This window comes from Motacilla alba, chromosome 3, assembly GCF_015832195.1.
Source record: "Motacilla alba alba isolate MOTALB_02 chromosome 3, Motacilla_alba_V1.0_pri, whole genome shotgun sequence".
In the NCBI taxonomy this organism is placed as follows: domain Eukaryota; kingdom Metazoa; phylum Chordata; class Aves; order Passeriformes; family Motacillidae; genus Motacilla; species Motacilla alba.
The window spans coordinates 58,794,862-58,821,920 of NC_052018.1; the positions used below are offsets into that span (position 1 = coordinate 58,794,862).

General features: G+C 40.4%; 3 protein-coding genes across 10 annotated transcripts in view; all 3 read right to left on the bottom strand.

Moving 5' to 3' along the window:
- Nucleotides 1-550: 550 nt before the first annotated feature.
- On the bottom strand, nucleotides 551-6,854 carry FBXO5 (F-box protein 5). The gene is made up of 5 exons (XM_038133548.1): nucleotides 6,828-6,854; nucleotides 4,243-4,979; nucleotides 3,842-3,932; nucleotides 2,504-2,665; nucleotides 551-1,287 (listed from the first exon to the last, which is right to left on the bottom strand). Exons 2-5 carry the CDS (start codon nucleotides 4,932-4,934, stop codon nucleotides 1,036-1,038), a joined length of 1,197 nt encoding a protein of 398 aa, XP_037989476.1. The 5' UTR covers nucleotides 4,935-4,979; nucleotides 6,828-6,854; the 3' UTR covers nucleotides 551-1,035.
- A 2,179-nt stretch (nucleotides 6,855-9,033) lies between these two features.
- MTRF1L (mitochondrial translational release factor 1 like) lies at nucleotides 9,034-19,252 on the bottom strand. 2 transcript variants are annotated; one of them, XM_038133549.1, is made up of 7 exons: nucleotides 18,750-19,252; nucleotides 17,264-17,343; nucleotides 15,939-16,122; nucleotides 12,957-13,120; nucleotides 11,931-12,048; nucleotides 10,001-10,137; nucleotides 9,034-9,403 (listed from the first exon to the last, which is right to left on the bottom strand). In XM_038133549.1, the coding sequence occupies exons 1-7, from the start codon at nucleotides 19,030-19,032 to the stop codon at nucleotides 9,191-9,193; spliced, it is 1,179 nt and encodes a 392-aa protein (XP_037989477.1). In that variant the 5' UTR covers nucleotides 19,033-19,252; the 3' UTR covers nucleotides 9,034-9,190. The 2 variants fall into 2 exon arrangements, with proteins under 2 accessions (XP_037989477.1, XP_037989478.1); XM_038133550.1 differs by lacking the exon at nucleotides 18,750-19,252 and adding an exon at nucleotides 18,408-18,637.
- Nucleotides 19,253-22,221: 2,969 nt separating this feature from the next.
- Nucleotides 22,222-27,059, bottom strand: part of RGS17 (regulator of G protein signaling 17) — a 71,500-nt gene continuing 66,662 nt past the window's right edge. For all 7 annotated transcript variants that reach the window (XM_038132359.1, XM_038132357.1, XM_038132354.1 and 4 more), the window contains one exon: nucleotides 22,222-25,715. In XM_038132359.1, the coding sequence (XP_037988287.1) occupies nucleotides 25,527-25,715 (189 nt within the window). In that variant the 3' untranslated portion in view covers nucleotides 22,222-25,526. The remainder of the gene's footprint in view (nucleotides 25,716-27,059) is intronic.

The window sequence follows — 27,059 nt, forward strand, 5'->3', positions numbered from 1 at the left end:
CATAGTAAAAATACCTAATCTAAACCTACTTTCTCCTAACTTTGAAGCCATTCCCACTTGTCCCTTGTGTGTCACTACAGACATAGTTGCTCAAAAAGCAGAAATACAGTGCAGTGCTCCCACTCTGTCTTTTACTTATCAAAGAGGGGAAAAACCATCCCAGATAATTCCACAAAATTATTAGTCTGCTTCTGGAAAGCTTGCCTTCCTTTACTGTGGGATCAGGAATATTTTGCTGACAGTGAGCTAGTTTGGCAACAGCAGCATAAATCCAGCCAAAAGAAAAATTTCCATTGAAATGAAAAGGAAGTGCTGACACAATTGACACTATAGGCAATTACTGATAAGAGCCTTTAGGTAAGATGCAGGAATACAGCATAACAATGGATTCAGCACACTGCTTTACACAAACCCAGGAGGACTTGCCCCTTGTTGAATCGACAATTTAAAGAAGTATATACTAAAAATCCTGCAAAAAGAGCATAAGAAGCACTTAGGAGGATAAACAGGAAGGTCAGATTTACCAACCAAGTTGTTGAGAAACATCATTTATTTTCACATTTACAAGACAAATATGAATATTTACAAATATATACAAATATTAAAATTAGCTTGTGAATTCAAAAAAAGTCAAAGTATTTTTTAGCAGTATAGCCAACATACAGTACTTTTTTTTTGAACTTAGAAAAGGTTCAAGAAATGAAAGAAGAAATGAAGAGCAACTTCAGATTCACATAAGAGAAGCCATCAGAGAAAATAGTATTATGAATGTCCACATTTTAAAATCGAAGGCAAAGCTTTCAAAAACCATAAAATCTAGTCTCCCTCATATTTTCACATTAAAGGGGCTTCACTCACCTCACTCAACAGCACTAGAAATGCTTTTAAAACCTTTCTGAGCAGGATGATTAAATAGTACGGGGAATAACAGAATTAACCATTTTTATGAACACGGAATAGCAGAAAGCAGTCTCTTTGTGGATGACTAAAGAAACACTTCTGTGGGACATCTGCCAATTTGTACTGGGGGATGGATCACAATCTCTTTAGATTCTGTTTGCTTTTCTTAGTCCCAGGAAGCGGCCCTAGTGCAGAGCTGTGTTTCACTGGTTTGCTGCTCATACAGTCACTGGAGCTGTGGTAGCTGCACATGCACTTGGTGCAGAAGTCAAAGCCACAGCTTTCACGATTGCACGTTGCTCTTTGGAGGAAGGAGTCATACTTGGCAGGTGAGCCACAGCGATGGCAGGCTTTAAGGCTTTCAGTGTTTTTCAAGTTCCTGGCAGCCTGTTGGAAAAAGCACACACAGAAAATCATGAGGAGAGGGTAAATACACTCTCCAAACACTTCATGATAATATCTTAGTGCCACAAAATATATTATAACATCTCCTAACGTAAGGAGACAAACTAAAAACTTAGCCTAATTCTTGTTGCATCAAATTCTGGTGGAGTTCAGAACAAGAATAATCAGGATATAATTGCAGGTGTTTTGAACTGGAAGAGGTAGCCAATTTAAAATTCTTAAAATTTAAAAGTTAAAGGAGAGGCTAAATCAAGAGCAGTAAGGATAACAGCCTTCCTGAATCTTTCTAACCTCATTCAAGGATGGTAATGTAGTTGTGTATAGATGCATATAACAGGAATTGAATTTTAAGACTCCTACTGAACAGTTGTACTCTTACATTCCTGAAGCTACAAAGTCCTATATAGTAGCATTATAGCACCTTGATTATGCTTTCCAGTGACCTTTCATCTTTTCTTATTGCATCAATTTGCAGAATAAGACTTGAGCATAAAACTTTTTTCTAGTTAGGAAAATACTTTCTTTACTAACAAGCAATAATTTCAATAAGCATTTTTAAAAGTCTTGTAAGATACAGGTGCAGGTCTACATTGCAAGTATGTGGGAAAAAAAGCTTAAGAAAGGTGAAGGGGAAACAGGTTGTTGGCAGTTACTGACAAATGTGTGACACACTATAAATAAGTAGTCAAAGTATTTTTAATGCCAGGTTCACAAAATACCCCACAGAATGATTAAAAGGATTATGCATTTCTAATTTTTAACTAAGAACTATTAAGTCTTTGGTCTTTTTCTTTCCCAATTGTCCATCAGTTTTGAAGCAAAGTTGACAGTTTTTGTGATGTTGCTTATCTGGAAAATATGTGCTTCATTATAAACCCATGGAAAATAACAGGAAATGACCAAATTTCTTTATATCTGAGAAGACAAAATTTAAGCAAAAAAATTCACCAAGTGAAATTCTTAAGGAAAAAAGAGGATGTAGGACAAAGGATGTAGGATGCATGTCAATATTCTCTCAACTTAGCTTCTGACATTGTCTTAAAATAGGCACACTAAGCAAAAGCTGGCAGCCATATTAATAAGAATTACAAACACTTTAAACTGGACATATTACTTTCAAAAATATGCTTTACAAGGTGATTGTTTGCCCGACAACATGTGAGAAATTAAAGAAAGATCAGTGGAAATCACCACTTACCTCAGAAAACTCTGTGAGCCTGCTGTGATTCCTAGATGCTTTGGATCTGGTGCTTTTTTTGTTTAAGTGCTTTGGTGGGGTTGCTTTCTGAATGGAAGCTAAGGACACTCTGTAGAGTACGTATTCTCTTGTTGCAGCATGCTCCGGTGCCTTAGTGACATTCTAATGAAAAGAAAAACAAAGACTTGAATTCGTGAAGAGAACTTACCTGTTACAGAGTTTTTTGTTTAATAGAAGTCATTAAGTAATTTTAGATTCTTCTTCCTGGTTTCCAGCAATAAAACATCACACCAAGGACTGCTACTGATTTTACCATTACTTCCACATTAACTTCTGCTACAAATGCACAGAACAACTCCCTAGTTCCTGGTCAAAACCCAGCCATCTTCTATTATATTATCCTACTTTCATATTAACACAGTTATTTAGGCAGAGCATGTAACCTATTCATCATAGTTGTTTTAAGCAAAAATCTGTACATCCAATTCTTTATGGTGGACAGGAAGGAATGCTTCAAGCTTTCTTTGGGAAAAATCAACTCTGCCCACCAATTTTCTACCAAGTTTCCAGTTCAAGTTAAACAAAAAAGCTACAATAGCATGGAAGCAATCAAACTTTATGGGATAAATATTCAGTACAAATGTTTTACCCTGACAGCACTGTAAAATACTACATAAAATTTAAAGTGGTTAACAACCTTATCCTGTGGCAGATCCTAAACCTTTGTTTGTTCTGTCTCTCCATCTCTCAAGAAGGAAAAAAACTTGCTAGTGTTTTAAGAGTCCTGACTTGATAAAATGCTAGTCTATTGTGGATGGATATAGTATTTTTATTTCACAGGATAGAGTCTTTAGGAATAGCTCATAATGCAAAAAGTTTTTTAACTTTCCATAGCAGGCGTGGTGGACTTCAGAGACTACTGCTACAAACAGAGACCCTGATTCACAGAGGCACCTGAGCGATTTATCTCAGTCTTCCTCCCTTCTGGATCAGTGGAGATGCTGAAGCAAGCATGTCCCTGCTGGGAGACTCTAGGGCTTGCCCAGTGGGCTGTGCTGGCAATGACTCTCTCCTTCCTGCCTTTCTCTGTACCACAGGACTTGTGGAAGCTCTTAAAAACATCTGCATCCCTCCTTGGGTCACCTTCTCAGTCAACCTTCCCTGGGGTCCCCAAAGTCCCGATGTAACTGGCAGTGCTTGAGACAAGGCATCCTAACAGGACAAACTTATACACTCCAGTGATAGCTTTCAATCCAAGAAACTTATCTGTGATCTCTTAAGCTTAGGAGGAGACCTGAAATAGCAGAAAAACACTGATGGTTCAGTGCAGAAACTTACAGAAAGGTTTTTCACAGCTCTGCTATACATCTGGAAAATCCATTTATCTTCTTGTAGAATCTTCTGCCATATTGTGCTGACTTTGGCAAAACTGCAACAACAATACAAACACATCAGTTACCTCCTAGGAAGAGGGATTTATTAAATAGCAAGAATAACCTTTTTCTTTTACATAAACATAGAATATGTTCACAGTTGTAGCCTTTAATTTGCCTTTTAGGGAAAAGACACATTCCCTATTTGTATCATGGCTTACATTGCCATTAACACAGAATACTAAACATTGAGTAACAGAATACTAAACATTGAGTAAATGTCACAAGCCCCATATCTTAAACATTAAGGCATGTGATTAGGTTTTTTTTCTTTCTAGTGAAACACAATGACATGAACATACTTACTTTACTAAATCCATCTCGCTGAGATGCCTTAAAATGTTGGCTAATATATGCTTCAGGTTCTTTTGGAAGAGTTCAGCAAGAATGTCTATTCTATCTAGCCCCATTTTCTTTCCAATTAAGTTACAAAGTTCATATTTTCCCCTAGAAACAATTCTATCTACAGCAGCCCAAGACTTGAGATTTCTTTTACCACTTTTTTTCAAAGTTGAGCAAATCACTTCTTCATAATGGATTACTGGCAACAGTGTCTTCTTTGAAAATTGTTCTTGTTTTTGGTTCTTCATGAGACAATGATTTGGTGTACCACAGAGATTCCCAGCCAAAGGTAAACTATCCTCATGTTCTATTGCATCAGCATAGTGAGTACTTAACATAGAGCAATAGCCACTGTCCTCATTAAGTTTACTGCTTTCCATTGCCTCTATTTCACAGATACCTTCATCAAGTCTCTGGGTTCCTTGGTTGTTTTCTTTGTTATGTATGGGTCTTTCTCCATCTTCAAGATCTAGATTTCTGGTGGCTGCATGGTATGAGTCACTAAGGAGTATTTTCTGATGTTCTTCTGCACAGCTTTTACAAAAGTCTTCCTCATAATTCAAGGGGCAGGATTTTTCCAGTCTTGTTTTCTCCACAGCACATTTCAATGGTGCAAACCCAGCACGAAGAGACGCGCAATCAAAATCACGTTTCATTTTGCAAGAGTGGTTAAGGTTCGAATTTATTTTATTGTTTGTATTCTGCAAGAAACAACAAGCACAGTATGAAAACACAGCATAAACTAGATCACAAAGTCTTTCTCTTATAAAGACTCTACCATGCTTCCCCTCTGCATTATGAATTTTATGCTTTTATCTGACTCACTCTCTAGTATCTAAAATACAACTAATGGAACTAAGTATTTGAACAGCCGCTGATTAAATCTATGTAAGATATTCCTAAAAAGTAGTTATATGCTGCACATAACAAGGAAAAGAAAACCAACTGAGTGATTTACTTGGTCACCATTTCACCAACATAGATGAGACACACCAGTGCTTCCACTTCCTACCATAAAGGTAGCAACATAGTCAGGACATTTGAGGTCCCTGCAAGGGACACCAATGGCAGAGGGTCCATGAGTGACTGCAGGCCTGTGCAGGCCAGAGAAGCCTAAAGTTTGCATCCAAGACCAGAAGCAATGCTGCCGCTGCAGCCAGATATCTGGCATTTTTGAGAAGGAAGGAGGCTGGGGAGCACAGGAAAGGCTTGAGTGCTCACATGTGTGAGTAAAATACAAAGGAAAGCAGCCATACTTAAAAAATGGTCAGTGAAAAAAAGGTTTAAGCATGATTTAAAGAGGATGGGAAGTCGATAGATATCATAGGAGAATTGATACACCCTTTTCTTGCCCTGTTCCATTCCCCTCCCCCGCGAAATGTGGTGCTATCTATATTAACAATTGCGGGGGGATGGGCGAGAGCTGAAGGGGAGAAGGAGGTCATCTCTCCCCTGTTAAATCTAAAGGGAAAATAAGTTTCAACAAACTTTGCAATCCGTAGGAAATAGAATATCCCACATTTGAGTGAGCATTATAAAGGATTTAAGCACTTCCAGCAATTTTGTAAAGAAGCACAAGAAAAATGTGTTCCATTAACGACTTAGAGAAAAAATTCCCTCTTTGTACGTACGTTTGGTGGGAGAAAGGAACAAATAGGCTTATGGCTTTGTATCGTGTGAGTTGGGGGAAGAAATGCAAGCCCTTCCTAAACCTCCTCCTCCCCTTCCCCCCTTCCCTGCGAACGGCCAGAGAAGCGTTTGGGCTGAAATCCCGATGGTTTGGAAAATGTTCCCAAATCACATTTCGGTGCACCAGGGCCTGCCCCGACCCTCAGAGGAGCGGGCTCAGCCGCGGGGGCCCGCGGCGCTGTCAGGCTTCTCCCGCCCAGCGCTCAAGATGGCCCGGGTCGGTGCAGGTAGAGCGGGTCCCGGCTCCACCGTGCCCCGGCCCTGGGAACTTCACCCGGCGCCTTTGGGGGCCTCCCGCAATGGAGGCTTTCCCGGCATTGGAGGATTCCCCCTACAAGGGTGGTGGGGGGCAGGCAGGAGCGCGCCGGGGGGGGGGATGCTCTTCCGACGGCGTGGCCGGCGGGCGGGAGCCAGCACGGCCCTTCCCCGCCCGCGGCTGCCCGCCGGCGGGAGCCGGGCTGCGTTCCGCATCCCGGCCGGCTCCAGCCCCGGCCGTGCGGCGAGCAGCCGGGACCACCCCGCACGCGGCTCGTTGGCGGGATCGGAGCGCTCCCTGGCCGCCAACGCGCCACCGTCCCGTTCCATCCCGTCCCGCCGGCGGGATAGCTGCGGGGCTAGGCTAGGAAAGCAGCGAGACCGAGCGGCCGCCAGGAATCCCCCTCCCCAGTCTATCTGGCCCCGCCGCTAGCATCCGCACGGTCCCGCCACCACGTACGCCGGCAGCTCCCGCCACCCCAGCCAAAGAGCCCCGACCGCGGAGCCCCGCTGCCCCCGAGCTGGCCCGAGAGCGGCGTCCCGGTCGCGGAGCCCCGCAGCCCCGGAGCGGCTCCCGGCGGAGCTCGCCGCCCGCCCGCGCTCACCTGCAGGGCTGCGCCGGCGCCGCCGCGGGCAGTGAGTGAGTCCCGCTCGCGCCGGGCGCTTTTTAAAAACTTTAAATTTGGTGTCCAAAACCGCGGCAGCCAATGGCGAGGCGCCGGGGCGCCGCGCGCGGCCAATGGGCGGCGGGCGGGCGGCGGGGGCCAATGGGCGGCGCGGCGGGCGGGGCCGGGCCCGGCCCTGGCTTTCCCTCCTCGCCGCCGGGGAGGGACGCGAGTGGCGCGGCCGCGGCTCCCGCGCGCCGGCCGCTCCCGCCCGCCGGCCGCTCCCGCCCGCCCCTTCCTCCCGCCCTCCGGCCCCGCACCGCTCTCCGTGCCGCAGGAACCGCGGCTGCCGCGTCCCGGCACGGACACGCGCCTAAGCGCAGCCTGGCGCCCAGCTACGTCTGCGGCTGCTTGTTTAAATGGACGCGCCTGGGATCTCCACATCGTCCCGGCACGCTCCGAAGGCGCAAAGCTCCTTTACCGGGAAAGGATTCTCTCCCGCACTGGAGATATTCAAGAACTGCCCGGATGCAATCCTGTGCCATGTGGTCTAGGATGACCAGGCTTAAGGAGGGATGCTGGACTGCATGACCCACTGTGGTCCCCTCCATTCTGTGACTCATTCTGTGATTCAAGTCTGGTAGTGCATCTGGGCTACTCCCCATAAAAGAATTGTATTTATTTGAAATGACCGATGCCACCAGTGGTTGCAGAGTGAGCAGGAGCTCTACTGGGAGCTAGGCTGACTGGACACCAATGCAGGGACTCCCACCACTGCTGGAAAGGCAATCTGCTCACAGCTCAAGGAGGTTGCATTCGCAGAGACAACATCCCTTGCATTAAAATTGATACAGAGCAAGTGGGGGACTTCCAGTAAAGCTTGACACAACAGGCCAAGGACAGTGAAGTCCCCCTATGTACAGCACTGTGAGACACCAGGTTTGGAATACCCTGTCAGCCTCCTGCCAGAGCTACAGGATGTCTGGTTTTTTTCACACTGATCAGAGCCTAGTCACTTGCAAAGCAACAACACATTTAGTTCAAGAGCCAGATGAGAATAGGGAGGCAGGATCTGGCCAGACAGGCTACAAGCTGGAAGATAAGGGAAAATCTAAGGTGACAAAGACCTGAACAATTATCTAAGTTTCATGCAGAAGTCCAGTGTGCAGACCTGGTCAATGGCCCTTATTTGTTTGGAAGAATATGAAGCTGAACAGCAAACTCCATTTATCACTTGGCATAAGAAGGACTGGTTTTAAGTCACGTTCATAGGACTGCCACAAGTGCTCTCCAGTGTTCCATTTACCATACTGACCTGGTAAGAATGAAGACTTCAGTCCTAGTTTCTGCTCCAATAGGTATCTAATTATTTTACACAAAAATTGAGTCAATGTTTCTTTTTATTTTTTTTATGTGCCAGTTTGGAATTATAAAACTGCTAGTAAATACAGACCTAGCACTCATGCATCTTAAATTAAAAGACTTGGCTGGAATTTAATCATAGTTACCATGCAGTGTTTACTAGAAAAAAAAAATGATAAAGGTATCAAATGTTGTAAAATGCTGTTAAATAAACAGACAGAACCAGTAAGTGCTGGTCATAGCACATAACTTTTAGAAGATCAATAACTTGGACATTCAATGAAAACCATAAAGGAGACACTGAACTGAAGTCAACTGGATACTAAAATATCAGTTGAACAATATTGTAACAATTATTTTTATTTTTGACTCAAGAACAGAAACATTTGTTCCAAAACCAGTTCATATGACTAGTCCTTGGCTTCCATGGCTTTTTTTCCTAGAACAAGGGGTATTCCTAAACTTTTTTGTATTTATAAATAAGGGCCAGAAGGCCTTGAAAATATGACAGAGATACACTTTGACTCCCTTTCCCATGACACATGTAAGTGATTAATAAATATGTGGATAGATAGAGTGGGATCATTTATTTATCACTTTTTTCCAATCACTCAAACAAAATAGTATTTTTTTTGTTGCTATTTCACACTGTTGTATGATGGTTAAGCCGCAGTTTGAATGAAAATGGGAACTAGAAATAACTCCTTTTTTAATGCATTAATACCTTTTGAGAGTGGTGTATCAGTTCTCAGTAGAAGTTAAAAACTGCTGTTACTTCTGGTGCAGTCAAACTTTTCAAAAGGACTACTGCAGCAATAATGTCCTATACGAAGATAATAAAGTCTTTTACTCAGCAAGTAAGAAAACTTTAATATTCATGAAGAAACAAGTTGTGATGTTTTTCATGATCTGAAAAGAAGTTCCATTTTCTGGATGGTGATCTGAGAAGCTTTGCAGACCAACATCTATATCTGTTGTAATGGCCTGAGAAAGAACAATGCTCAGGAGGAATTTTTTTCATTTTCTGAAATAATTTCCATTAGAGATTCATAATCAGCATATTCTCTCAGAGTTTGTATCATTTCATCTAGCATTTCTTCCCCTAGCATGAAAGACTCAACATGATGCACTGATCTGCTTATTCTGTGGTCTGTAATCCGGTCCTGTGGAAAGTTGTATGTTCTGATCTTCTCTGATCTTCCTTTAGTCCCAATCTATTGAACAAGAAGAATCAGTTTACCATCATCTTTAAAAAATGGTGAAATATTGATTAGGTATATAAAGCAAAAGGTTTCTCTTCCTCACATGACTACACAAAATTTGTTAGAGTTACATAGTACTCAGATCACTTCTACAGCTGCAGTAATTGTTCTCAAACACGTAAAAGAATAATTTTACTTCATCTTTTTCCAATACTATTCTGGTTCTTCATGCTGCAACCCAGTTTGTTTCACTGGATCTCTAGGATTTACCTACTACTGAAATTTTATGTCCGGCTAATATATGGCCTTTACTGCTGCAGTAAAATGCAATGCTGCTGTTCAGAGAGCTTGGGGACTCCACAAATTTTGTTTTCCAGAGTGGCCTAGTGGACAGCATCCCTTCCCATGGTAGGAGGGCTGGAGCTAGATTATTTTTAAGGTCCCTGCCAACCCAAACCATTCTGTGATTCTTTGACTTTTTTGCCTTATGTAAGTCCTTCCTGGGTTCCTGCTGCTCTATATTTCCATTTACTAATTGCTGTTCAACCAAGGTGTTACCCTAAAGACATATGCTTGTACAGAATTAGATCACAACTAAATGAAACTTACTTGAATCTTTCGAGCATAGTTTCTCTTTTTGGTTTCTTCTTCTAGTTTGGCGTTGTATAGTTTAGCACATAGCATTTGCATAGCCTTCTCTTTGTTTCTAATTTGGGATCTTTCTTGCTGACATTCAGACACAATCCCTGTCAAAAATATCGTGACATTTAGCATTTAAGATTAACACATACGAAAAGAGCTCTGCCATTTCTGGAAGACTTTTATGTGTTATATTAGGCTGTTACATTTGGACTGGGAATGTAGAAGTCCAGGTTTATTAATGAGTAATGATACATTTTGGGAGAGACATGTTGGCTGAGTTGTACAGGTGCTTTAAGCCATAAGAATAATTTAATTCAGTGGAAATTTATTCCACCTGGACAACAGATGCATAATGAAATCAAAGATATGTGATGTGATCTGACTTATAAAAGACATCTTCATTACTCATAAATTTTGGCCACAGTTCCAGGAAATGTAGGATTTAAAGAACAGTAAAATACATATGACAGTGAGTGCTTAGCATATGATCAGAATATAAAAAGGTGGGCACTATTTTATTAAAAAAAAATAGAAGGGTGTGCTTTCCTATCCCAAAACACACAATTAAAGGTAAGAAATGAAAAGCCCAAAAAAGGAGCAGGAAGAAGAAATATAGTACGAGCTAAGTTGTTATTTGGACTTATTAAGTAGCTCTGGTAATATTAGAGGATGATTTTATAAGATTACATAGTATTGCTTTCTGAAAGACTTATTTATAAACAACATTTTGGATCACGGTGAAGGTTTATAAAAAGATTTAGGATGAGAGAAATAGAAGAAGCAACAGGACAATTTTAAGGGAAGAGAGATCAGAGAAATGAAAAAGGGAAAGGTGGAAGAGGAAAAAGTCAGGAGCTAATGTGAGGTATGAACTCCCCCATTAACTGTGTATAAGTGCAAAAAATTTGCAATACATTTTAAGGTTTCTATAATACACCCTAATAACTGCCATCAGCAAAAACTAAGATCAATTGCTGGTTTTAGTTTGCTGTGTTTTTATCCAAACATACAGGCAATGCTAAACATTTTTAATCTGGGGAATCTTTTTGTCACCATATAGTGAACAGAATTTGAACCTCTCCACTGCTTGCCTTCTGCTTTACTAGAGTGATGCAGTAAGTGCAGAATGGATTAATGTTTTAAACAGATACAAAGAAATGGGTGGCAAAAATCTGGATACATGAAGATAAAGAGGGCTTGGGATTACCCTGAAACCATGTAAAGCCTGATGACTGTTTGTGGTAGAGAAAAGTTAAAATGCAATGAAAGTCAAGAAGGCTGTTGTGAATTGCTCAAAGGGAAGTGAAAGACTTAGGAATGGCAATAAAAAGCCCCCCACACAACAGCCAAAATCAGGTAGTGTTTGACGGTGTATCTTATCCCTGCAATGTTTCCTAACCTGAGCCAGAGGGATGGGCCTCTTAATTATGTGTGTCATCTATGGGAAAGGAGCCAGCAGACGAATGGGAGCTGGCATTCTGAGTAGACTCTGCAATTAAAAGCAATGTTTTAATACGAAAATAGCACAATCTCTCTTTTGGAGACTAGTCAAGAAAATTCAGAACATTAGATTTCAACCTACTCCATTTTTAGGTGTAATTTTCATTATCTAAAAGCTTAAATATAATTTTTTGATAGAAACTGATCTGACTGCTATTAGAGTGTCATGTTTAGTAGCAAAATTATAGCTTACCTAATGAAGCCAGTAGTCTTCACTGCTAAAAACTGGAGTGGGCACAAGATGATGCATTTAGACTAGTATGAATAGACATGAAAACTATGTTAAACCTCTGCTCTACTGTTGCCCAGGTTTGAAAATAAAACCATTGTTTCAAAAGAAATTCTGACAGCAGTTTTGGAATGCAGATCTTGTACTAAGGAAAGGATGAAGCAGCACCTGTTGGAATGTGAACTATCCGCACAGCACTATCTGTGGTATTGACATGCTGGCCTCCAGCTCCACTAGCTCGCTTTGTTTCTATCCGTAGATCTTTTGGACTAATTTGCAGCCTCATCTATCATGGGAGACAGAAGAAAAGAAAAAAGGTATTTTATATTGTTCCTTTCTAGACAGATATCAAATATGCACAGTCAGTTTATTTTAGAAGGCACATTCATGCAAGATCAAACTTCTGAATGCTTAGGGGTACTAATTCAAGTCCTCTTATAAACATATTAAGAAATCTTGGTAATCAGAATGGAATGCATCATGATGGAACCCCAGAAATCAGCCAAATAATAACTTCATGCATAACCATTGCTTAGCACTGATTTTCCTCTCTTCTGAGAGCTCTGCATTCTCTTCCAGCAGAGTTAACCAATATTTGAGCTTGATTAGATGGTTTTTAAATGAAATGGAAGACATTCCTTTTTTTTGGCTTTGGAGTGGATCAGTAGTGTCTGTGAGGAAGCAGCAAGACAATTTCAAGAAAGTTCAGGAAGAAGTAGCCTCTTTGTCAATCTACTACATCAACATGAAACTAAGATCAAAACAAAGCTTACTTAGCCCACTGCTTTTGAGCAAGCAAATATAGCAAAACTGAATTATCATACATTTTAGAATAGGCTAGTGAGGACACTACAAAAATGGGAAAGAGGAAGTACTAAAAGAAGTAATCTATGAGCCTGGTGAAATGATTCAGTCTTTTCTTACTTTTCAGAAAATGTAGTTTTCCACAAAACATGCAAGACTGTTACAGTGAATATTCAAGTCATAGTTAAGTAAACTCTCAGAGACTTTACTGAAATTAGGATTATGAGAAACTTTATTCCATCCCTGCGATAAAAATAAAATAACAAATATGACCTAATTTAAAATTAAGATTAAGAAAGTCATTATGTGAGAATATCAAGAGAGGCAGAAAACACTAGGTATCAAACATTGCTCCTGGTAAGTTCTGTAATACTGAAAGACAAATATTACCTCAGTGGGTTGGGGTAATATTGCAACAGTCATTGTGCTGGTGTGAATGCGTCCTTGTTTTTCTGTCTTTGGTACCCGCTGGACACGATGCACTCCTCCTTCAAACTTCATGTATTTGTAAGCCTCAACACCCGCAATACTGGCTACTGCATGTCTTAGGCCCCCTTAAACAGAGAAGAAAAACAGTTGTAAACCTTTAAGAACTGCTAGTACTATGCTGTTATACTTTAAACAGTGTATTTACACACCACTGGCATTTATTTCTTAAAATGATGATTTTACCATTTAAACACTTGGGCAAAATTACGCCAAAAATGCAAGAACAACCTCAAAGCCCAACATAGTGTGTGAGTACACACTACCTCAAAAAGGAAAGGACTGTCAAATTCTCTTTTGTAGAGTGCAATTTAATTTTTATATACTTTTTTTATACTTTTATATACACTTAAATTTTTCCTGGAGCAAACAGAACACAGATTCTTGCACCTCTTACCAATACCTCCAGGAAAACACTTGACAGCAACATCACACCAGCATTGAACAGCTTGGAACTTGGAAGTCCAGCCCATAGCAATCAAGGGTTTGGGACAGAGTTTGTTGCTCTACTACTTTATGATAATCTTGATCTTCATTGTTTGCTAGTGTGCAGTATAAGTGAAATGAGAATCAGAGAAGTGATGGCACTATAAATTAATGTAACTTTTCACCCATTTTTGTTTTCAATGCAGCTCAATTCCCAAATCCCATTCTCAGCACAGTGGATAGCGTGCCAAGGGAATGACTGAAGACACAGGTGGCCGTGAAAGAGTATTGCTCTTCAAGCCTTGCAATGTGAAACCACAGCTAAGGAAAAGAAGAGGCACACACTTCTTAGAAATACTGGTTTAAGCTACCTCTCAGACTAAGGAACTCAACCACAGGAGCAAGACAACAGTTTTTTAAAAAAGTAAAATGAAGACAACACGGAATCTGAAATTGCCCTGCAGAGCAGGAAAAAGTCATCCATCAGAACACAGACCAGGTTGTTCACCTCCATGGATGAGTTCATTCACTCATGACTTTATTAAAATATATATTGTTTTACAGTCATGTTTGTGAAGGATAGGAAGAGGCAATTTGGCTTTCAATTTCACATCATTTTTATCCTTCTGCTTTTAAAATTTGTAGTAGCATGTGTGCCTACAGTGGTTAGAATAAGGTGACCAAGAAACTGGTTCACATGACAGGTATTTAGGTCACACTGCTTCAAACTGACTACCTCAAACACAGGTTTATTAAGAACTGCAGCCAAATCTAATGAAATTTTGACAGACCTTTTATGCTGGCAGACAAGCTGTAGGCTTGTTAAATGCACTTAACTCTTGATAACCATGTGTTTGCCCCTTTCATACAAAATGTCCCAATCTATCCTGATGTCTGATTTACTCAGAACAAGGGTATGAGTTTGTGCTCATTTTTTATGCGGCATCTTAGATCAGGGAAAAGGCCACACCTGTGTCTCTGCCTGCCACTACGGGGTGAGAAGCAGTGGATAAATAATGACATGTGAGTTTGTGCTGCAACACGTGTGCTGAATCTTCAACATGCTGCTTTTGCACAGTGGTATCCCATGGGTTAGGTCAATAGTCATTTAAGAGTGGACTGTAACTTGTATTTTACTGCAGCTTTATTTAACATGCACCTTGTTCACACATGCTCACCTTCAGATTTCAAATTCAGTTCTCTGAAATAAAGGAGTTTGACATTTTAACACAGGACCTTGCTTTTGCTCATGTGATCAATAACAATGGAATGTGGGTAAGATGTAATATCCTAGTGTCACCAGCATCCTTAGCCCCACTCTTACTCAGCACAGCACAGACAATTTGAACCTGAGGGTTCAAATATCCATTTTATTTGCCATGCCATGTATAGGGCCCCTACCTCCTGATTTATCTCCAGCATCAGTTTTGATAATATGAGGTTACACAAAATCAAAGAATAATCTGCAAGAGGCTGACAAAAGTTAGGACTGCCTTTATTTTTCCCAAGATTTATATCCTAAATGTTAATTAAGGTGCATAAACAAACCCTTAGCAAAACAGATTTTAAAATAAACATAAAACCACTTAAAAAACCTAGCCCTTTCAAAGAGAAAATATGGATAGATTTATACTAGGTTAACATACTAGTTCAATTTCCCATTTAAGTCATTAATGAGAATATTTCTGAGGGTGTGGGCTCCTTGTCCAAGGACTGAGCTTCCACCAAAAGGGTAGCCAAGCCCAACTCCCTTTTTCTTCTAATCATAGGAGTGTAAGCTGAGTCAGACCTGACTTACAACTATAAAGAACTCTAAAGAAATATTTGTAAACTGTTTTAAAATCTAACACTTTTGAAAATCAAATTCTAATAAAGACTTTAACAGCTGTTACAGATGAGCTATATCCAAATATCCCATTCCCTTATATTACAGACGAGATACTATTACAAATAAATTTAAAATGGTTTAGATTAAACTTCAAGAATTTTTAAATAAAACTGATTCCTCTATGCCAGTAGATCCAAAATAAAAAAACAGCTTTTTCAATCTTCCACCAACCTAATCTATAAACAATATAACATTAGATAACTAAGTAGAACACTGCAGCCAAATTAAATTTACATAATCTTTATTTTCAAAAAAGCTAAACCAACCTATCTGTATCACTTTCTAAATTTCCTTCTGCCAAGCACTTGTCTTTCAATAGTTTTAATATGTAGAAATGAAATTACTGAAAGACAAATTTTCTTTGTAGCACTTTAGTATTTTAATAGTTTTCTGAAATGGAGTTTCATGCCCAAATACAGAAGCTAAAGAGAACTGTACTCAGACATTCAAACAATACTCTGCTTCTAAAATTAAGATAGTGCAAATTTGTTTCCTTTACTTTGGAAATGAAAATATCATATGAATGAGTGTTTCAACTTGAATTAGGAAGTTACAGTTTTTTCATTACTGACCTAGTTCACTGGGAAAGTATTCTAATACTTCAAATTTCCACTTTTTATAAGCAGCATATCGTTGATACATATCAAATATCTCCGAGGTGAACAGCATGGCTTCCTGCCCTCCAACTCCAGCAGTTACTTCCATGACAAGATCACTCTCATCTGTTTCTTCTGAAGGAATCAAAAGCAACACTATCTGCGAATACAAAAGCACCCAGCTAAGACTCCTCTCTGACATTGCTATCCAGTGAGACATTGTAAGATGCCAGACACGACTGTAACTGATCCAGGCTGTGTTCTCCTGCCCTGAGGACAGGCTTCAGCCAGACAAAGGTGTGCAAGGGTGATGCTGCATTGCAGGAAGGCTCCCTGTGTCTGTTCTGGGTCACAGAAGTTTTTAATCCATCAGGAGCACTGTGAGAATAAACCACAGGATATATGCCTGTTCTTGCAACACAACTGAATCAGATTCCCTTTTAATTCTACCACAACTGCTGAGCTAAGAAGGATGTTCAGGAGCACAGTCCTTCAACAACAACACAAACATCTTATTTGTTTATTTATTTTTTAAAAAGAGCCTGATTTGCAGAAGAAAGATATATTAAAACCAAGAAAAGATCAAAATTTTGCATGCTGAATCAAAGTTCTGGATGATTTGCAAATGCTTTTAAACCCTCATCCTTTACTAGCATTGGGTGATGTTTCTTTCCACAGACGACTTCTTTTGGCAGAATCATAAATATTTACAAAAAATATTAATAAAGTGACTGTTGCATTGTTGTTGGAGGAATAAAGAATATGACCATAGCAGCTTCTACAGTAATATTAAGTTGAAACAGTCTGTTTACCTAAGGATTTTTTTTCTGTTAAATAACATAGATACTCTGTAAAATTTATATAAAGTAGCAGCCTAAAGTAGTTACATAGTATTACATTTTTTTTCAAAGACACAGGTGAGTGACACTATGTAAGTTTAACGTTTCCAAGGGCTAAAGAGTTGAACATCAATAGAGATACGCCCAGACAAGACAAACTATAACACCTATTTAAAAAGATACTTTGATTGAAACATTTTCAGGCACCAACAGGCACTTGCTTACAGGATGTCTTTATAGAACCTGATTTTTTCATTTTCCTTGGCTAATAGACATATCTGGGGACTATAACTAGCACAGTGTGGGGGAAGAACTTATCACATACATCTTGATGAGAATCATAGAATGGTGTGGGTTGGAAGGGGCCTTAAATATCACCTAGTTCCAATACCCCCAAGAAAACAATTCGGCTTTGTTAATTTAGGAATGGCAAGGAAACGGGGCTTCATAAGGGGATCTAACCTGTTGTTTCAGTTCAGCTATCTCTTCTTCACAGGAAGCAATTTCTGTTTCGGCAAGCTTCCGGAAATCTTCATTCTCATCTGAAATATTTGAGTATGGTTACTCCTCAGACATATAGCAGTGCCATTCTAAGAAAACCTTTTAAAAAATAACCACATGAAGAACTTACTCTAGCAAAAAAAAAAAAAAAAACAAAAACAAAAAACCCAAACCATATTACCACACAACCCCTCCCTCCCCCAAAACACTAAACCTGTTAGAAAATCAAATTACTAATATTGTCTGTAAAGAAGATTCTAAGTGCATATTAAGTGTTTTCTAATCCTGTGCAGGTATAAGACATGAGAAAAATCTGAAACAAAAGAATTACCGTCAAAACATCCAAAACTAAAATCCAAGCCAACCAAAAATCACAACAATTACTGTGCCGGTGGTCAAATAATAGCACATGTTGAACAGATTGGTTGTGAATTTCCATCCTTGGAGATAGTCAATACCTAACTGGGCAAAATCCTGAGCAACTTGTGGGTGACTTTGCTTGAGCAGGAGGGTGGACTAGGTGATGTCCAAAGGTCCTTCCTACACCAGCCATGCTCTGGCTCTAAAAAACCATTTTCTGTATTTCAGTGTGCAAAAACACAGAATGGATTTAAAGAGCACAGCGGCTCCAAAATTGACACTCCTTGTTAAAAGGACTAATACCCCTATCACTGTGTGCAAAAATCCGAATACTAGAGTTCTAGAGAATACTTAATCATCTAATGAACGTTTATTGATGCTAAAGCAATCCATTTCTACATTTTAGTTTTCTAACTGCTATCGAAACGAGGTTTGATTCTCTGTAACAAAAAAAAAAGCCCATTATGTGGCAGAACTAAAAGTGCGCAGCTACTGACACACAACAAAGACAAATGACTGTGTGGAGACATCAGATTCAGGTGCTGACTTCTATAATTGCCAAAACGGAGAAAGGCAGGCAGACTGGGCTGTGTTGGCATCAAGGGAAAGATGGACTAAAAATAAAAAAAAGAGCTCCACCTAAACTTTAGAAGTTTTCTACCCCCGATTAGTTATCTTTGTTTTATACGAAATAGGTTCCAGTATCAGCACTTCCCACGCCGGCGGAAGTACTTCCCCCACTCACTCGCACTCGCGACCTCTGCTCGGGCCGTTTCCCTGCCCGCGGAAGGCCCGAGGGCGGCGCCCGGGGCTCCCGCGGGTGACACGCCTGTCACCGCCACGGCCCCGCCCGGGGACGCGCGCGCCGCTCTCCCGCCGCCGGGGCGCGCCCCTCGCGCGCGCGGCCGCCATCCCGGCAGGTGCGCGGCGCCACGCGCCGGACTCCGCCCCTCCCAGACCCGTCCACCCAATCGCGTCAGCGCATGCAAATGAACTCCGCCCTGCGCCCGCCCCCTCGGCGGGGGGGCTGCTCCCCGCTGTGACGTCACGTACGCGGAACAAGCCCGCCGCGCGCCCCGTCCCGCACCTTGCGCCAGCTCCCGCGTGTCGCGCAGCTCCCGCTCCTTGTCGCGCAGCCGCCGCACGCGCGCCGCCAGCTGCGGCGCCGCCCCGCCCTCGCCCCGCGCGCGCGCCTCCAGCAGCCGGCGCAGCGAGGGCGCGGCGAACAGCTCCTCCAGGCCGGGCCGCGCGCTCAGCCCGCGCCGCACCGGCACCGGCCATCCCACCGGCGCTGCCCGCAGGCTCCGAGCGGGCACCGCGGCGGCTCGGTAGCCTTGCGCCGCGCGGAGGGCGCGCGAGAGCAGCCGCATGTCTGGCCGGGGCCGGAGCGCGGCCGCCCTCCTGTCGCCCGGGCGGCACTGCCGTTCCGGAGATGCCCGAACATGCTCGGCAGCCTCCTTTCCGGGTTTCCGGAAGTTGCCGAAGAGACTCGGCGCTGGCTTTGGGCGCAGTCGGAAATCATCGGGTCTGCGGTGGCGGAAATGGCCGAAGGGGTTCGGCTTCCCTCGGGCGCGCTGCCCCGCCGTGGGGCGGGCGGGCTATGATTGGCCAGTGCTAACAGGGCGGGGCTCTCCCTCATGGCCCGGGCCGGGCGCCCCGAGCGCCCTCTGCAGGCCCCGGAGTCATTCTGAAGTAAAAAAAAAAAAAAAAAAAAAAAAAAAACAAAAAAACCAAGAAAATAAATCTTCAAACCCCATCAAATCCTCCTGCTTATAGCCGGGCTTAAGAGCCGGACTTCTAAGCAAGAGCCTGGGGGTACTGAGGTTTCTACCGGGTCGGTTTAAAGTCTACATAGGTTAAAGTGAGGCTGGTGGGGAGTGTGAGCTGGGGCTTTGGATGTCTGAGTTAATCTTACAGACCTTCTCCCTCCAGAAGAAATCTTCATAATTAAAGTACGCTGCTGAGGAGCATGCAAAAATTGTGGAAGGATGTCCCCGTACTGAAAGCAGGTGCAAAATTAAGCGTTTAGAGGAAAAGAAATGAATTGTCAGAGGAACCAAAAAGGGCAATTCAAAGTGCTTTCGCATCAGGGATTAGCGGTGAGACTAAAAGACAGCCCATTTACACAATACAGATCTGAGTACAGTGTTTTACATGTAAGTTTCAAGTGGGAAAGCAGTGAGGATGCAGCCATTTAGGAACTGTGTGTTGTGGGATGATCTGGGCAAATCCCTCCTGAAATGCAGACCACCGAGTGCATATTGCCTTGTTTTAGATAACATCATTAATGAGGTTCTTGGCTAAACTCAAAACAGTTTCAAGGTTATATTTGATTATAAAAATATGCAACTTTCCATAAAATTTTATTAGGCAGTATTTTGTATTACAGTCATTGGAGGAGTCAGTGTTGTGTCCTTGCCTTCCTTCTGTCCTTGTTCCTGTCTTACTAGAACCAGGCAATCATATCTTACAACTAAATTACACTCCTGGAATAACAGTTACTTCCTTATGAAGCATTAGTACATCGTTATTTTCACAAATGTAGTAGCAAAAGCAAAAGTAATTCTTGTAAACCTTAATAGTTCTGGTAGTCAGAAAAGAAAACGTGGAAGTTTTTGTTCTATGTTGGAAATCCAAAGGTCAGTGTGTGAATTTGCTATTCGGAATATTAGACATTAAAATGAATGGTTAGATAAAAATGTTTTCCTGTAATTTTAAGTGTGCAACTTTGGAAAAGGTATATTATCAAAATACAGTATAGCAATAATTTATAAGTAAAAGTCACACTGGAAGATCTTTGTGGAGAATGTACAGTCTGTGTGAGTTGTCTGGCACTGTTTAAAACTCCAGGCCATCACTTATGAAATCTCACCCACCAAAAGCTTCCTTTGCACCCACTACCGCCTGTCCATTAAGCACCTTGAAGTCTTCTTCCAGAAGCATAAAGGAAAAATGATCTAATTTATGCTTTAACACACAAAAGATTTTGATGTTCTGTAACAATGAATGAGTGTCTAACTGCTGTGTGAGCCCAGCTTGTGAAGAGACCTATGGAAAACTCAGGAAACTTAGAGTAAGGGTTAATTTAAGATAAAGCTTTTGAAAAAAAAAAAAAAAGAAAAAGGTAATATGAGTCAATGACTGATGGTCAGCCTTTGAATCACCTGAATCGTATCCCTGTTTTAAATGAGAAGAGTGGATTTCCACAGGGTGAGTTAATGGATAAAGGAAGGGGCAAAATCAGGCATTTGGTATGAAATTAAAATAATATGCAGACATTTCTGTCAAGTCTTTGTCTAACTGATTTGGGCATTACTATTGCTTTGTTCTTTCATCCCACCAACATCACTTGTACTGCTGGCAGAAGTATTCAGGACATGTTTGAACAGGGATGGTGCTTTGTCACTGCAAATACTCAGCGTATTGGTAAACAGGATGAGACTTTTGTCGCTGTGCCCGAGTCCCAGAATGTGCTACAGTGCTACTCTTGGGTCTCTTAAAATATAACAGTGCTGTAGGCTGAGAAAAACCCTTAGACATCATTCAGATCAGTTTGGGGGAGACATTGCAGCTATCTGCCTATATGCAACCTTAATTTTTTGCTTTGTTGGATTTGATAAAGGCTCAGGCTCTGTTGATTGGATCAACAGTGCCAGGAGCAGGCTCACAGACATTGTGGAAATATCGACTTTACTCCTTGTGGTGTAAAGAGTTGCTAAAATTAGAGACTTTCTTATATCAGCTTTGATTGCTTTTGAATTGGTGTTGTGGAACTTCTGCTAAATGGCTTTTGCAACAACTTCCTGCTTATGGAAGTTGTGGGTTCCTAACCAGGCTCACAGCATGGTCAGTCCAGCAAGCTGCTCTTACTGAAAAAGCCCCCTGTCTGATTTTAGAAATTGGCTCCTTGTAATTTGAGTTTGCTGCCTAGGGAATCAAGTTTGGCATGAGATGACATCTTAAACCCTGGCTGTTGAACCTAGACTGTAGGTCTCCTTTATTTGCTCAGTTTAGACCACAGCCTAGCAGCACTTCAGCATGCTTTTAATTTAAAAAGTAACTATTGCTAGCTGAAGGGTGGTTTGTATCCACTTTCTGTTGTCCTGCCAACGAACTATGTGGACTCCACTGGTACTCAAGTTTATGGACTGGCTGTGGACCTGGATGAGCTGTGACAACATTCCCATAGTACTGTGCCGTTTAACCTGCAGCCCAGCCACCTGTGTCACCAACCTGTCTTTTCTCCATCAAATCCTGAGTCTCCTTCACACCACACGTGCCTTCAGGCTAATCTGAATGCTCATGATACTGTCTGTGAGTTTTGCTTCATTCTGGGTATCCCAAACTACTTTAAGCTCAGTTATGTGAAAGCTGGCTGTAAACAGCTGAGCTGACTTTCTTTTCAGCCTAAAGGACAGGAGGGTACAGAAGTACTCTGCTTATTTTTGGCTCTTTGGCATTCTATCTGACAGGAATTTAAAACACCAGGCAAAAGTGACAAAAGCATAGTTCACTTTCTGTAGTGCACTTGCTATATACATTCTCATGAAAAACTGAAATACAAGTTAAATACATACTTATTTTATTCCAAGCTATAGAATAAGTGTATTTAGGCAGTTTTTCAAAGTGTATTGTACACTGCATGCACAATAAATCAGTTTAATAGCTTGACTTTTTTTACAGTTTGTGTTCAAAGAACTGTATGATAGGCAATGAGATCATGTTACTTATTGTCCATTTGGACCACATCCATTTTTGTCATAAAAAAATTTGGGAAACCCAAACCAATAAACAAAATGTATATTAAATGTTTAAAGGTGAGCATTTGCTCCAAGAAAGAAACTTTACGTGCTATGTTCAATTTTTAAATCCTTCCCAACAGAGGATTTTAGACAATAAACTTTTGAACGTGATTTCATTGCAGTATTACACTGAAGATTGGTGTAATGTTTTTCAAAATTATGTCACAGTTTCCAAATACAGATTTTGGAACCTTATGCTAGAAATCAAGGTAATATTATAGGGCCTGCACATCTAGCTTTAAACCTGTCTTGAAAGGATGACTTGTCTGTGTTGACAAGAAGTTCTACCTGTGTGAAATATCTTATAAAGATAGCTTATGACTAGCAGGTCACCATCAAATAGTAACATTAAGAATATTCAAGTCTACATTTGTCAAGACTTATGCATGCAGTTTTGTCTCTTACACGTTGCTTAGATGTGTGCACTAAATGTGTTGTGCCTCAAACACCAACAACTTGAAATTACACTATGTAAATATATACATATATGATGCTGTATATGTTTAGTACCAAGTAAATATAACTAGTCAAATGATACTAGACATATGTAGGACCATAGTTAAATTCCAATTAAGAAAAAAGCAAGAAAAATTATTTTTTTCCTAACAGCATTTCACAGTCGAAGGAGGCAGTCCTTTCTCACTGAATTTTCCCCCCTCAGGGTTTGTAAACATCATAGCTCATATTCTGTCAGTACAATAATTGAATATTTTATTCATAATGGTAAGTAGCTAACCAACATGAATAAAGTTGTCATAACACGGTAGCACTTTCAGACAAAACAGGTATTTATTAAAAGAAACATTTATAAATATTTTGTCTTGCATTTTAAACTACATTTTCATAAATAACAATATTTAAAAGTGCTGAATATGGTAGGATAGTCAGCAATGCCACTGTAAACAGATTTGTTTTTCCACTTTGCAGATTTTTGTTTTAGATCCCATTTTGTCAAACACTACAACAGTTAAAATATTTGCATAGGGAATAGAGAATAGCCCTTTTAATCATCTCCTGAATTCTATATAAATTACAAAACCAAATGAGCTTAAGAAACAGTTTGTTAAATTGTTCATATATATATATATCCAAAAAAAGCACACAGGTTTCAAGTAAAAAGAATGACTAAAAAAATTCCCCAAACCTGCTATCTGAAGCATGTTCAATAAATTAAGAAAATGAGAGGTAGTAAAACAAAGGAAAAAAATAAGCCCCAGAAGATAAACTAAGACCTGCATCCCCCCAGTTACGGTGTCACAGCAGACCTGCCTCGGCAGCAGCAGCTCCCGCCAAAGCCGGCACCGGAGGCTGCCCGCAGGAAGTAACTGAGGGGTTGGAGCCAACTGTGGTCAGGCCAGATTCCACTCGAGGACACAACTGCCAGACCTTCCAGGCCAATCGAAAGCGATGGACTCGTGCCATGTTTAGTCCTACGTAAGTGAGAAGAACCTTGCCACTTAAGTCTTAGTATGGTTGTCAGTATTAAATATATATATACACACACAAACATATATATATATATATATATTTAACAAGTATTCAGAGCAATTTCTTGGTATATCTTTAGCAGTTTATGAGGGATGCTAACACTCATTTTGCTTGTGTATGGTAGGTATGAAGATGGTTTTTTTTTAAGTTCCAAGTCACTGTCTCTTTAAACATCAAAATGTGTCCTGAAACTGGACATTCTTTGATAAAAAGGCCAAGCAAACCCCTATTAAAAACACCATGGCAGCCTAGTGATGGGAGTACTGTGCTGCCTTAGCTATGATTAAGGGCTCAGTACAGGAATCTTCACCCAGGAAAGATACCCATTGTGTTTCTCTAGGCATTTTGCTTGGGTAAGATCTGTGGGTTTAGAAGCCCTTGAAGTTTGGTTTATATTACTCTCCAAACCCCTTGTTTTCAAGGAGTTGTTCAAAATGAATGAGGCTAGAAGCTAAGTCTTCTTTAACCCGCCACCTCGTAAAACGTTACTTCATTTAAAAACATTTTTTACCGGATTTAGCTTTCAAAAAAAAATATCTTACAGAACAGATGCAGTTCATCAAAATGTTCTAAAATGCTCTAAAATGCTACATGTAGGCAATCTTTTATTAAATTTCTTTATTCAAAAAACTAAATTATCAAGCTTTTTGTGTTCTTTCTTGTTTCTTTTTTTTTTTCTGAAGTACATAACATTATACAACAGTGTTAGAACTGGATAGCCAGTCTTTAATAAATCAATTACAGTATCTGACATCTGAAATGTACATTGAAAATCTTTGTTCTTTTAACAATTAAACAATATCAGCGCATAGATTGTGTCACCCAGAAATGGATCCCTTTAAGTGATTTGTGCTTTTTTTTTTCTCCTTTTATTTTTCTTTTTCTTTGACATTGCAAACTCTGTAATGAAAATGCCACAGTTTTGGCAGTGAACAACCAGAGGAATCCTCTGCTTGATTTATTTTAAATAAACAGTGATAAATAGCTCTTTTTTCTCTGTACAGAAATATTGGCTTCAAAAAGTCAGTGTATTGTACTCAGTAGAGCATGTAGAGTAATGCTACACCTTAAAAATTGGCTTTTTAGTTAGTGATGTTAAAAAATGCAAGCCTCTTTCTGGTTTGCTGTAATTGTTTCTATGTACCATAGGACTGTATTGCACAAAAAAAAGTTTTTAAATACAGCTATAATTTATGTTATTGGATTAAATATTGCAACAACTAAGTGGTAAGTGAAGCAGTTTTACCTTGCACATGCAGTGTGAGGATACACAAGGAGACTGTTCATAAAACTACAAATACATCATTGCAATCTTGACTGCAGTAGGGTGAAAGGAGTGTGAAACAAATGTATTTTGGCAAATCCATTGATCCCCTCCCACACCATCTTGAGCAAGGAGGATCTTGGTAAAAATGTAGACAGAGACCATAATATGTTTTTTTTTCTTCACAGTAGCCTGAGTAGTGCTAAACTGTAGTTCTCCAGGAACCCAGCTCCAGATGTTATTAAACTAATTTTCTTCCATCCCACCCACCCAAAAAAAAAAATCAGGTTATTTTGTTTGAAAATTAAAACTAAGTTTCAGAAGTAGAGCCTGTAATACTTTCAACAAGAGACTTATAAATCTGAGAGTTCAAAAACCTTGGAAAAGAGTCTCTGTGCATCAAAGTGTATATCTGGAGCTGGGCATCTTCATACATGTGAGGGCTGGGATCCAACAAGTTTCTGTTGATCACCTCTCTCACCCGGGAATCAAGACTAACCTGAAGAAGATGAGCACAGAATAATGAAACAATAACATTGCAAAAGCTGTAATATGTCTCTTTATTTCTTAGGGCTTCATTGAACATGCTGAGTTTTTCAGTTATTCAAGTAATGTTCTCTGCTTCTTTCAGAACCATCACAAAATTACTGGGTAATGCACTGAGACCATCAACTCTATTTCAGTTTTGACTTGGTCTTTGCATCCATCTCAAGATCTGTACAATGAAATGCAGCTGTATAGTAAATTAAATGCAGTGCAACTACAGTTTTCCAAAATATATTGTTTTACCTTGAAAAATAATTTGTATGCATTTAAAGATGTTTCTCTGGAATGAATGTTGAATTACTCTCATTCAGAGAGCTGCAAAGTTTTTTTTCTGAGCATTTGTGGTTAAACTTTTTGAAGATTTCTATTCATCATTTTTATCTGGCTGCCCTAGAGATTTTTTTTCTGTTTATTTCTCAGGCACTACATTTGTTTCTTACAAATTACCCAGGGATTTTTATCATTTTTATTGTGTTAATCTCCCTATTATTATTAATTATTTCAGATTTTTTTCTTCTTGTCAGGACTCTTTAACATCTGGTAATTCGTATTTCAGGAGATCATATATCCATATTAAAGTTGTTAGCAAGTTTCACTTTTATTTTCTCATTTACTTACCATTTGTGATGAACTCCTGTGCCTAGGCAGGCAGAAAAGGACATATTATGCTTGGGATGAATGCCCAGATGATTTTAGAATATCCTTTAGAAATTTGAGTGAATGTACAGTTTATACACAAAATGCTATAAAACCTACTAAATTAATGTGTTCTGGATTAAATGAAATGGCAGTAGCAGCAAGGCCCACTGGGACCAGCAAGGGTTTACTCAGCTAAGAAGAAAAGGGCTAAAATCCTGAGTAGATAAATGCCAGTAAGAGATCAGTTAAGATACTGTGATTTACACCCAGTTGCAATCTGACCGTACTGCTCTGCAACCGTACAAAGATATTCATACTCTCTGAAGGATTGACTTCAACCCTGGAAAGCTCCATGTATTAAGATACCTTGATACATGAAGGATGGTAACCAAGATGAAAACTCAGAATATGTTTGGATGTGTGAGGCTGTGCTTTCATACATGGTGAAGCAAAGTCTTTGAAAAATGCTGGTGTGGTGTGGTATAGTATGGTACAGCACTGAGAAGTAAACATACATTTTCATTCTGTCTTCAGTACCAGCTGCAGAATCTGGCGTTGTTGGTTTGTTGGCATACTGGAGTATGCTATTGACAGAGCAGACAAGCTTTCTCCTCTAATATTTGCTCTCACTCGGTTATCAGGCACAAGGCACAACTAT

Coding starts and splice junctions, on each gene's coding strand:
- FBXO5 (XM_038133548.1), bottom strand. CDS start 4,934: ATGAAACGTGATTTTGATTGCGCGTCTCTTCGTGCTGGGTTTGCACCA. Junction 3,933..4,242: donor AGCGAGATGGATTTAGTAAA/GTAAGTATGTTC, acceptor TTGTTGTTGCAG/TTTTGCCAAAGTCAGCACAA. Junction 1,288..2,503: donor GGCTCACAGAGTTTTCTGAG/GTAAGTGGTGAT, acceptor TTTTTCCAACAG/GCTGCCAGGAACTTGAAAAA.
- MTRF1L (XM_038133549.1), bottom strand. CDS start 19,032: ATGCGGCTGCTCTCGCGCGCCCTCCGCGCGGCGCAAGGCTACCGAGCC. Junction 12,049..12,956: donor TATTACCCCAACCCACTGAG/GTAATATTTGTC, acceptor CTCCCATGATAG/ATGAGGCTGCAAATTAGTCC. Junction 10,138..11,930: donor GATAGTTCACATTCCAACAG/GTGCTGCTTCAT, acceptor TATTTTTGACAG/GGATTGTGTCTGAATGTCAG.